Source organism: Nycticebus coucang, chromosome 11 (genome assembly GCF_027406575.1).
Source record: "Nycticebus coucang isolate mNycCou1 chromosome 11, mNycCou1.pri, whole genome shotgun sequence".
In the NCBI taxonomy this organism is placed as follows: domain Eukaryota; kingdom Metazoa; phylum Chordata; class Mammalia; order Primates; family Lorisidae; genus Nycticebus; species Nycticebus coucang.
The window spans coordinates 52,698,825-52,710,963 of NC_069790.1; the positions used below are offsets into that span (position 1 = coordinate 52,698,825).

Consider the following 12,139-nt stretch of genomic DNA (forward strand, 5'->3'; position numbering starts at 1 on the left):
AGTCACATATTTGACAAACAATGGGTATTTAGAATGTGTAAAGACTTCTTAACACTCAATAATGAAAAAAAAAAAAAAAAAACTTGGCTCAAGAAGATATATGGATAGCAAACAAATGCAAAGATGCTCAGTATCACTAGTCAATAAGGAAAAACAAATTAAAATCTGAATGAGATGTCATTACATACTTACTAGAATATTTAAAATGAAAAAGACTTGCCCAGAAAAAGTTAAAAAGGTCAGCAAAATGGCAGAGCTTCTTTGCAGCTGCATGTGGTGAGATCCCAGTGAAAGGACTCCAGCTACCTCTGGCTGGTGAGCTCTGCCCAGAAACATCCCTTCAGGGGTATAGGAAGGCAACAGGAGACTTCAGGACCCCAAGAGGAGGTTGGAAGCAGTGGAGAAGAGGAAGAGAACATGCATGCTGGGAGAGGCCAGCTGGTGTGGCAGTGGTGGGAGTCCATAGATGGAGAAGGTCTGACCTGCAGGGTTTCTTTTTTTTGGACCTAGGCACTTGGTTGAGTTACCTTGAAAGAGCTTGAGTGAGCTTGAGAGTGATTTTAAAAGCACCTAGGTGCGGAGACTAGGGCACCAGGCAGGGCAGAGCTCTCATTGGTCCGGGTGCAGCCATTGCGGGAAAGCTGCCTTGCAGAATAAGCCCTCAGGGTCCTAGTGCGAGCCAGTTGGGCACGCCTGATAAGCTGGGCAGCTGCTTGTGGGAAGATTTTTTTTTTTTTTTGTAGAGACAGGGTCTCACTTTATGGCCCTTGGTAGAGTGCTGTGGCATCACACAACTCACAGCAACCCCCAACTCCTGGGCTTAAGCGATTCTCTTGCCTCAGCCTCCCCAGAAGCTGAGACCACAGGCGCCCGCCACAACGCCCGGCTATTGTTTTGTTGAAGTTCGGCCAGGTCCGGGTTTGAACCCGCCACTCTTGGTATATGGGGCCGGCGCCTTACTGACTGAGCCACAGGCACCGCCCCGCTTGTGGGAAGATTTAAGCAACACATGCTTTCCTGAAAAAGCCACTGCATGGCCAACGGATACAGTTTGGAAAGGTCAAGGCATGTCCATTAAGCAGGGTGAGGAGAGCTTGGGGCTCCCAACCCTGTGGGGATTGAGGGCAAAGAAATCTGGAAGATAGAACCAGGTCTCCTGGCAAGGCAGAGGCTTCCAGCCTCCACCTTACATACAGCTGTATCAGCGTCATGATTAGCATCTTAAACCCCAGATCGCCTGTTGCTCAGACAATATATGGCAAATACATATTTTTCCTTTTTTTTAAATTTTTCTTTTTCCCCCCGATTTTTCTTTTTCTTTCTTCTTTTTCCTCTTGTAATTATAATTTTTTATTGTTTCCTTCTTCAATAACAAGGGCTGCTTTTTTTTTTTTTTTGTCTGTTTGTTTGCAGTTTTGGCCAGGGCCAGGCTTGAACCCGCCACCACCAGTATATGGGGCCAGCGCCCTACTTGTTTGAGCCACAGACGCCACCCCCTGTTATTCTTTTTTAACCCCCAATTTTATCCCTTAAGAATTTTTGTTTGTTTTTATTTTGATTTATAGTATTTTTGTTTTTCTTCTTTGCTTGGTAAACCTGGGGTCTTCTGTCTGCTCAGGCTAGCAAAGAGCTCCTGAGCTTAAGGGACCCACTCAACTCAGCCCCCAGAGACTGGGATTTGTGGGTGTAGGTCAAGGTACCCTACTGTACACCACTGTTACTCCTGTCTCTTCCTTTCTGTGCCTCTCTTCTTTTTGTCAATCTTCCCTTTTACTCCTCATTTTCTTTATCTTTTCTCCCTGCTTACTCTTCATTCTTCTCTTCCTTTTAGTTCTATACCAAAGGACACTTCAACACCTTAGGTCAGAGACACAATAATTTAAAGAGTAGGAGGAAGTGAAAGGAAAAAGTAGGGCAAGGAAACAGACAAAAAGAAAACACTCATGAGGAAGAAACAGCGGAAAAATCCTAGCAACAAGAAAAACCAGAACAGAGCAACCACCCCAAAGGATCATGAAGTAGCTATTGCAGAGAATTCCACCTATAAAAAAAGTAATTGTTAGTTTTCTATTTCTGGTTAATCTGTCCAATGGTTTATCAATTTTATTTACCTTTCCTAAGAACCAACTTCATTTTGTACGAAACCAGAAAAAACCTGTATAGCCAAAGCTGTTCTTAGCAACAAAAACAAAGTCAGAGACATCACCCTACCAGACTATATTACAGGACCACAGTAACCAAATCAGCATGGTATTGGCACAAAAATAAGAGACAGAAACATATGGAACAGAATAGAAAACTAAGAAATAAAACCAGTCTCTACTTGCCATCTGATCTTTCAAAAACCAAACAAAAATATACAGCGGGGTTGGCTCAGTGCCTATAGCACAGTGGTTACGGTGCCAGCCACATACACTGAGGCTGGCGGGTTCAAACTTAGCCTGGGCCACCTAAACAACTACAACAACAACAAAAACAGAATAGCCAGGCGTTGTGTTGGACACCTGTGGTCCCAGCTACTTGGGAGGCTGAGGCAAGAGAATCGCTTCAGCCCAAGAGTTTGAGGTTGCTACGAGGGTGACACAGTGAGACTGTCTCAAAAAAAAAAAAAAACGACGAAACTTTACATCTTTTTTATTAACTTTGATAGAGTTGGAACATAGTCTTCTTAGTAAAGTATCACTAGAAAGGAGAAGCAAGAATCCAATGTACTCAAATCTAATATGAAGCCAGAGATGATCTGGCTTCCCATATAAGAGAAAAACTCAGATCAATTCAAGGTCAGGGGCAGAGGGAGGGAGCAGGAAGATGGGAGGAGGGAGGAGAATGGGAGAGTACAGTGTATGGCACACCTCTTGGGGGTGGGACACAATTATAAGAGGGAGTTTATCTAACAGATGCAAACAGTGTAACCTAATTCTTTGTACCCTCAATGAACCTGAACCAATAAAAAAAAAAAAAAGGAAAGACGAAAAAAATAAGACTTGCCCATGCCCAGTATTGATGAAGAGGTGGAGCGACTATAACTCTTGTACACTAGTGTTAGAATTGTGATACAGGTATAGTACAACCACTCTGTACAACAGTTTGGAATTTTCTTAAAAACATGAATATACACCTACCATATGACTTAGCCCTTCTACTTCCAGGCATTTATCTAAGAAAAATGAAGGCATATGTCCACACTTGTACATAAATGTCATAACAGTTTTTGTAATAAATAACTAGAAACAACCAAAACTTCCAACAACAGGCAAAGGGATACAAAAACTGTGCCATATCCATACTACTACTCAGCAATAAAGAGGAATAAAGTACTGATAAATGCTACAACATGCATGAATTTCAAAAAATTAAGCTGAGTGGAAGAAGCCAGATAAAATAAGAATTCATACTGTATGATTCTATTTATATAAACTTCTCAAAAATGCAAACTAATGTATAGTGAACAGAAAATAGATCAGTGATTTCCTGGAAGGGGGTAAGAAAGGAAAGAGGAATTACAAAGGCACATGGAAAAACTCTTGGATGTGATGAGTAAGTACACTGTCTACACTGTGATGATAATTCCAATAAGGTGTAACCATACCTCAAATCATCAAATAGTACACTTTCAATAGTGCAATTTATTGATAACACCTCAATAAAGCTGTTCAAAAATTCCTAAATATAGGACATGATATTTAGATGTTCTATAAAAGATTTACTTCATAATTTATACAGATAATTGTCTCAAATCTCTTAAACCACTTGTTAGAAATATGGACGGTCTTTGTGTAAAAACAAAATGCTTCTCTTCTCTATGCATTCACACAAAACTGAAAAATAAAAGGGCAGCATATTCACTTTTAATGGTATACACAGACCACATATAAAAGGGCTTGCCTGACTGCTGGGCAGGGCAGATTCTATTGCTCCAAAGCAGGGAAGGAAGAGGAAGGCAAGTAATATATTTCTTTTTTCCTATTAAAAAAGAGAAGGGCTGGACACAGTGACTTACACCTGTAATTCTAGCACTCTGGAACACAGGTGGAAGAATCACTTGAAGTAAGGGGTTTCAGACCAGACTGAGCAAGACGGAGATTCCATCTGTACCAAAAAAAAAGAAAAGAAAACAAAAGGCTTTAGCTGGAAGTAGTGGTGCATGCCTGTAGTCCCAGCTACTCAGGAGGCTGAGGCAAGAGGATTGCTTGAGCCCAGGAGTTTGAAGTTGCAGTGAGCTATGATGATGATGCCACAAAAAACCCAAAGACAGAAAAGCACTGCAATCAAAATGAACTCCACCTACATTCATCAACAATGGATTAATCTCAAAAAGAAGCAAAAAAACAAGTCAGAATAAATACATGTTTCTGCTTACATAAAGGTCAAAGACTGGCAAAACTAAATTTAACATTTAGAAATGCCTACTTTGTGGGCGGCGCCTGTGGCTCAGTCGGTGAGGCGCCGGCCCCATATACTGAGGGTGGCGGGTTCAAACCTGACCCCGGCTGAACTGCAACCAAAAAAATAGCCAGGCACTGTGGCGGGCGCCTGTAGTCCCAGCTGCTCGGGAGGCTGAGGCAGGACAATTGCTTAAGCCCAGGAGTTGGAGGTTGCTGTGAGCTGTGTGATGCCATGGCACTCTACCAAGGGCCATAAAGTGAAACTCTGTCTCTACAAAAAAAAAAAAAAGAAAGAAAGAAATGCATACTTGTATGATAAAGCTACATAGAAAAGCTTAGGAAGCTTCAAACAAAATCCAAGATAGTGTTTATTTCTGGCTGGTAAGGAGGAGGACTTAATTGGGCAAATACAAACTGCTAAAGTTTACTAGTAACGGGTAAAGTTCCATTTCTTTTTCTTTTATTTATTTTTATTTATTTTTTTTTTTTTTCTTGCAGTTTCTGGCCGGGGCGGTGTTTGAACCTGCCACCTCGGGCATATGGGGCCTGCACCCTACTCCTTTGAGCCACAGGCGCCACCCTAAAGTTTCATTTCTTGAGCTCATTGAGAGGCCACATGGACTCATTTCTCTTAAAACTGTGTCAGCTACATATGTTCTTCTCTGTACATTATATATTTCATAAAAAATTTTAAGTGACTCAAAATTATGCAAAAGCTATTTTAAATCATCTTCTTGGTCTGGCACAGATGCTCACACCTGGAATCCCAATACTTTGGAAGGCCAAAGCAGAACAATCACTTGAGTTCAAAGATACAGCGAGCTATGATCTGGCCACTGCACTCCAGCCTGGGTGACAGACCAAGACCTCATCTGTTTAAAAGAAAAAAAAAAATTATCCCATTGCTCATCTCCCTATTTTTTAAAAAAAAATGTGGTATTTTTTTTTTTTACCTGTAATAAAACAATTACTTAGCATCTGGTACTTTAAGGGCTGTTCTTTTTTAAAATCGCTATTATATTAAAGACATTCAAGTGTATCCTACCCTATATAATGCATATCAACTTGATTCCAAAGCAATGCTAAAAGTGCAAAAGACTTTAAGGCAGAAATATAAAATAGACTTTATTGACTTGCACCAATACAACCACAACTTTTTTATACACCAACTGACATGCACCTCCATCTGTTTAATGAAATCCTTTAAACTAATGTGACAGCAAAATAAAAACAATCATATTAACTGTTAAGTAAACACTGAGTGGGACTAACATTTAATTATGATATGTCAGATTTCAATCTTAAATTAGCACATGAAGTCTCAAAACAATCTTGTTTGCTTAAAGCAACTGCAGAACTAAATGGGAGGCTCCAACTCGACCGATGACAACTCAAACTTTGTGGCTTTGGGCAAATGACTGTTTCCACACACTTATAAAACTCAATTAAATTTTTTCCCCAACTTCTGCAGCACCATTTGAAGATATTTTTAGGTGAACTCAAGCTGGAAAATCCCTACCAAGGTCCTCAGCTTCGGGCCACACAATGGCAGATTCAGAAATATGCCCAAATCTCCATAGGTTACCTTTCAGACCTCCAGATCCCCTCCACACTCCTGGGGTGTGGAGAGTAATGGTGGAAAGACTGCTAGGGGATTAAGAAAATTGTATTAATCATATGACCAAAAGCTAAAGCTAAAGTCAGCAAGTAATTCTGTCTAACCCCTCATTTTGTGCTTAAGGAAAGTATGCCCCAGGAGGAGGAACACTAGCTGGAGGCCTAACAACTACTTAAGGTTCTGTCCTCTGGTCCTGACCAATGGTCCTACTCCCTCACCAATCCCTAAATTCTTCTATTCGCTGCTAACACAGTGGTGAAAAAGCCGGCATCTCTACAGTGTGGCCAGGTTGTCAGGACTAAAAAGCGTCGTGGAAATAATAGTCAACCTCTTCTTATAGTTAAAAAACAAGCTGTAAAGTGACGCAGCTGAGGGGTTGGGGGATTAAATCGACTCTCAGCCACTGAGTGACGAAAGCCCGAATAAAGTGATGAAGCTGACTGACAACCTCCTCCTGGTCTCCAGGAGGACTAATGTCAACCGCTCCACCACCACCCCAATTTATTCGGCAAACTCCTCACGCCTCTCACGCAAAAGCGGGAAATGGGGAAGCGAAGTAAAGGTGACAGCCGGTGCGCCGCACAGAGAACGCCACGGCCTGCTCCGAACGCCCTCCTAACTCTTGGACTCAGTCGGCGGAGAGAGGGGAAAGGGGACACAGTGAGGCTGCGGCGCCTCCCGCGAGAACAGATACCTGAGGCTCTCACTGCAGTCTCCCGCCGCGCCGGCACCGGAGCTACACCCCACTTCCGGGGTCAAGTCGCGGCGGGGGAGCCTGCGACCGCTCCAGGGCAAGTTAAGGTTCCGCCCCCATCCAAGCCTCGCCTCCACTTCTCGCTACATTTGGAACCCGGGCTACATCCGGGTCGCGGCGCGTCACTGAGCAGCCGTGCGTCACTCAGCAGCCACTCTCCACTTCCGGATGCATCCCTTTCCCCTTCTCCACCCCTTTCGCGGATAGGGGGCGTGTCACCGAGGTTTCCGCGCATTTGATTGGCAAGGCTGGAAGCGCTAGTCTTCACTGATTGGTGTCGGGAATAATCTGCCCCCGGGGCGCCCACGGGCACACAGTTTTTCACTCCTGCGTCGGTTTCCCGCCTGCGGAGGTTTTGGTGCCGCAATCATGGCGGACTTAACGGAGTTGCCCAAGTCGCGCATCAATGTCAGCATGCTCGCTGAGTTCATCGACCAGCCGGTCTGCTTCTTAGGGAGGCTGGAAAAGGTGCGCTGAACTCGCTGGTCCATAGCCGGAGGGAGGGACCCTGTGACCGCCGGGATGGCTTACTCAGAGTGTGTGACGGGGTCGGGGATGAGGGAAGACAGAAAGCCTCCGAGGGTCGCTGCGCTCTCGATTGTTTTATTTGGCCCAGATTTTTTTTCCTGCATACTCTTTAGCCATTGCAGCCCCATTTTGGTGATTCCGTTATCGTGCCAAAACGAAGTCTTTTTAAATGTGTTAAACTCTAAATTCCAGTACTCCACACCCTCTTTGTTTACATAAAAGAAATTATGGGTGTGTTGTGCCACATCGTAGCTTAGACTTTACTAACACCAACTAATCTGCTTATTTCTTTCTCTTTTGTATTTGTTCTTTCTTTTTTTTTTCTTATTTCCTTGTTTTTTTGGTTGTTGTTGTAGGGACAGAGTCCCACCCTATGCCCTGAACCGAGTGCAGTGGCGTCATAGCTCACTGCAACCTCAGACTCGGGCTGGGCATCCTGCAGCGCCGGCTGGGGGGTTTTGTTTGTTTGTTTTATGAGTCGGGGGGTCTCACTCTCGCTCAGGCAAGTCTCGAACTCTTGAGCTCAAGCAGTTCTCCCTCCTCAGCCTCACACAGTGCTGGGATTACAGACGTGAGCCACCGCTCCCAGCTCTGTAGTTGTTCTATTCTCGTTTTTTCATTCAAGTTGCTTCTCCATAAAACATTCCTTGATTGTGCATTTTAGATGCCTTAACAACCTGTTACTGTACTGTTAAAATATAGCCCCTTCGTCCTACAAGTTAGAAATAGCCCCAGGCCGTGCGTAATCAAGCACTCTGGGAGATCAAGGCAGGCAGATTCATGAGCTCTCAGGTTCCAGACCAGCCAGAGCTAGACCTCATCTCTAAAAATAGCCGGGCGTTGTGACGGGAACCTGGAGTCCCAGCTACTGGGGAGGTTGAGGCAAGAGAATCACTTGAAACCAAGAGTTTGATTGCCGTGAGCTATGACGCCACTACGCTGTACCAAAGATGACAAAGAGAGACTCTGTCTCAAAAAAAAAAAAAAAATAGGTCCAACGTCTCAGAAGCAGTGACCTGAAAAAGCTGAGGGAAAGAAAACTACTATACAAAGGCTTATTTAGTAGCGCGTTTCATCCACAGATCTTGGTGAAATGAGTGTGATTCAGAATTTATACTAGGAAAACTGAGTAGGAGTAAAGCGTGATTATTTAAAAAAAGCTATAGAACACAGTTGGTGGCAAAGCTGTCATTCAAACAAGATCTGACTGCACTTAAGCTGCCCTCCAGGGATATAACCCAGATCATCCGGCAACCAGTTCTCCTTTTACTTCATCATAACTAATTTTTAAAATACACCCTTAATAGGATATGTACTATCTAAATCACAAGTGGTAGCAGATCTCACTTTTAGGTAGTTCGGACTTTCTAGCATCCACACATTTCTCAGATAAAAACCCAAGACCTACTTGTACCAAAAAAGTTGTAAGTTGTTTATTTGAAATTCAAAACTAGTGTACCATTACCTCATGTGGTAACTTTAGATTTTAATTTGAACAAAATAAACTGTTCAAAATAAAATTGCTTTCTGCTCAACTAAGTAATAAGGTCAAGGTACTTAAACCTTTTTTTAATGAGATTTTAAAGATTTTGTTTATGTGGGTTTTTAAAAATTGTATGTTTCCTTTTTAGATTCATCCCTCTGGAAAAATGTTCATTCTTTCAGATGGAGAAGGAAAAAATGGAACCATTGAGTTGATGGAGCCGGTATGTTTAAGTATTAATTCTGTGTATATTACTAGTTAATTTTTCATCTTTGCTTGATTTGTTGCTGTTTCTGATTCTTGGAGTAGATATAGAAGGGATGAGCTTAAAAACTTCCTTGGCTCTGAAATTAAGTTCTTTCCTCCTCATTGTATTTTCCTTTGCATTTCTAACCAATGATCCTTTGGGTGCCATGATTTTTTAATATATCCCTTGAAATGCTAGGATAATTAATATCAATTCCTTATGGAAGATCATAAAATCATATAAGAAAAGTCCTTCATTTAAATCATTTCTTCCTTAAGAGTCCTACATTTTTTTTTTGTACAAAATATATATAATTTCAGTTTCTACTTAATTTTTGTATTTTATGTTTAATATCCTGAAACATATTCTTGGTCTTTTATGAAGCTGAATCCATATGCTCTTTGGTTAATTGATACAAAACACAATTTTTTTTTAAATTTATTTATTTTTATTGTTAAATCATAGCTGTGTACGTTAGTGCAATCAAGGGGTACAATGTGCGGGTTTCATATACAATCTGAAATATTCTCATCAAACTGTTCAACGTAGCCTTCATGGCATTTTCTTAGTTACTGTATGTAGGTATTTGTATTCTGCATTTAGTAAGTTTTGCCTGTACCCATTCCAAGACTCACCGTAGATGAGGCCCCACCCATTACAAAACACAATTTTTGAAATACAGATTATAGAAGGTTCCTCTCAATAGTTCCTTTTAAACCAATTACTGCTTGTAGAAATGTCAGACACTGTTAGGATCTTTAGGTAATTTTGTCTTCACCTTAAATGTTAAGTATGTTTGAACTACTTTACCTAGCAGTAAGTGCTGACAGTTAAATACACAAACATATTTTGCAAGTGATTTTTTTTTTTAGACAGTCTCACTGTGTCATCCTGGGTAGAGTGCCAGGAAGTCATAGCGCACAGCAAGGGCAAACTCTGTGGACTTGAGCAGTCCTCTTACCTTAGCCTCCTGAATAGTTAGGACTATAGGTGTCCACCACAATGCCTGGCTAGTTTTTCTATATTTAGCAGAGTTGGGGGTCTTGCTGTTGCTCAAGCTGGTCTCAATCTCCTGAGCTCAAGCAGTCCACCCACATTTGCCTCCCGGTGTGCTAAGATTACATGCATGAGCCACCATGCCTGGCCTTTACAGGTGATTTTTTTGAACTTCAATTGGTAAATTTTAAAATTACCTTGTTATATGAAATGAAGTGAATGTATTTGAGTTTTCCAAATTAATTATCAAACTGTGATAACATCAGAATTACAATGTGTTCTATCATAGCTTGATGAAGAAATCTCTGGAATTGTGGAAGTGGTCGGAAGAGTAACAGCCAAGGCAACCATTATGTGTTCATCTTACATCCACTTTAAAGAGGATGTCTCTCCTTTTGGTAAATAAAGTGTTTTAGTTAAATTTTCTGAACCCAAAGGAAAATGGGAGTACATTTTGGCCTGCTTCTAAGGAGTGCTTGTATATTTAAGATATTTGGTAAAGAGTAATCAATATTTGTGGATAGAGAAAATTTTAAAATATGGGAAGCAAAAATAATACTTGTTTTATTAATAAATGAATTGAAGGCATGGAACAATACATAACACCTAAAACATGACCAAATAGAAATTGTGCCTATATGATAGACATCAGAATTGTTTCCTGTCTCCCATATTGTTTCTTATTGGAGCCACAGTTAAATAAATATGATACATATCATCTCAGTTTTAGAAATTAGATTGTGGGCTCAGTGGCTAGGGTGTCAGCCACATACACTGGAGCTGGCGGGTTTGAACCCAGACCAGGCCTGCCAAACAATGACAACTACAACCAAAAAATAGCCAGGTGTTGGGGCGGGCGCCAGAAGACCCACCTACATGGGAGGCTGAGGCAAGAGAATCACTTTAGCCCAAGAGTTTGAGGTTGCTGTGAGCTATGATGCCCTAACACTCTACCAAGAGCAACATAAACTCTGTCTCAAAAAGAAAAGAAATTAGATTGTGAAAATAATTTGATTACTAAAAGGAAGAGAAAAAAGAAATAGGTAGAAATCTTGTATATGATAATTGATGTTGCAACTTTCCCCTGTAGAGTAAATATTTGCTTAAATGTTTCTTTCAGATCTTGGACTTTACAATGAAGCTGTGAAAATTATCCATGAGTTCCCTCAATATTTTCCTTTAGCGGTTGTGCAGCATGATTGATCTTGATGACTTTTCTTTTGATTGCAAATTAGCTACATAGAAGATTAAAGGGAGTCCCCTTTTGTTTGAGGGTGAGATTTCTGTTGATTCCTAATTTTAATTTGTTATTTTCAAAATATTACTTACCTAACCTTAGATAATTCAATCTACAGTTTTTGATGGTAGTATATTGACAGTTTTCACCTAAGTCCTCTCATAAAGAGGACTTCTCCAAAATGTGGTCAGATTAGATGCAAGAACAAAGCAGTTGTCTCAGTTTAGGTTTATATTTTATTAATAAAAATTAAAATGGTACATACTACTGGCCATTTTGTTTTTATTCTTTTAGTTATATATTTAGGCACAAACTTGGAATTTCGTAGCAATAAGGTCAAGACAGACCTACCCTGTTTCCCCGAAAATAAGACAGTGTCTTATTTTAAGGTGTGCTCCCAAAGATGTGCTAGGTCTTATTTTCAGGAGGATGTCTTATTTTCAGGGAAACAGGGTACCACATGAAACCATGAACCAACTGTTAAGAATTTACTTACCATTTCTCAAACTATATGCCATGTTAATTACTTCATTGGTACTCTACTTAAAAAATGAATTTGATGCATTAAAAGGACAAACAGAATCCTATATCTTCTGTAATTTGCAAAGTATGTCTTTTTCTGGATTTTAAAACCAAGCAATTTACCATTGCCAAATTAGGAATATATGATTATTGAAAGAGTGGGTAGAATCTTTTGAATTTTTTTTCTTCCTTCCAACTGTCATCCTCCTTGGTATAGAATTCCTGTCTACCACCAAGTAATGTTGAGAGTGAATAGGAAGGATGTGACAGGATAAGACTGCAGAATAACTATGATGAGCTAGGTTTTGTGGCTTGGCCTCTTCCATACAGTGAGGAAATAAAATAATTCCAAATTCCTTTAGATTGTGA

At 40.8% G+C, this 12,139-nt stretch overlaps 1 protein-coding gene across 2 annotated transcripts in view; it reads left to right on the forward strand.

Annotated features, from left to right (window-relative positions):
* RPA3 (replication protein A3) overlaps positions 1 to 11,286 on the forward strand; it is a 116,571-nt gene extending 105,285 nt beyond the window's left edge. Inside the window, exons 2-5 of one of the 2 annotated variants that reach the window (XM_053553651.1) lie at positions 7,083 to 7,225; positions 8,917 to 8,991; positions 10,301 to 10,409; positions 11,132 to 11,286. In XM_053553651.1, coding sequence (XP_053409626.1) covers positions 7,127 to 7,225; positions 8,917 to 8,991; positions 10,301 to 10,409; positions 11,132 to 11,214 — 366 coding nt within the window. In that variant the 5' untranslated portion in view covers positions 7,083 to 7,126 and the 3' untranslated portion in view covers positions 11,215 to 11,286. Of the gene's footprint in view, positions 1 to 7,054; positions 7,226 to 8,916; positions 8,992 to 10,300; positions 10,410 to 11,131 lie in introns of those variants that run through there. The other variant, XM_053553650.1, reaches the window with a different exon arrangement.
* The last annotated feature ends 853 nt before the right edge of the window (positions 11,287 to 12,139 follow it).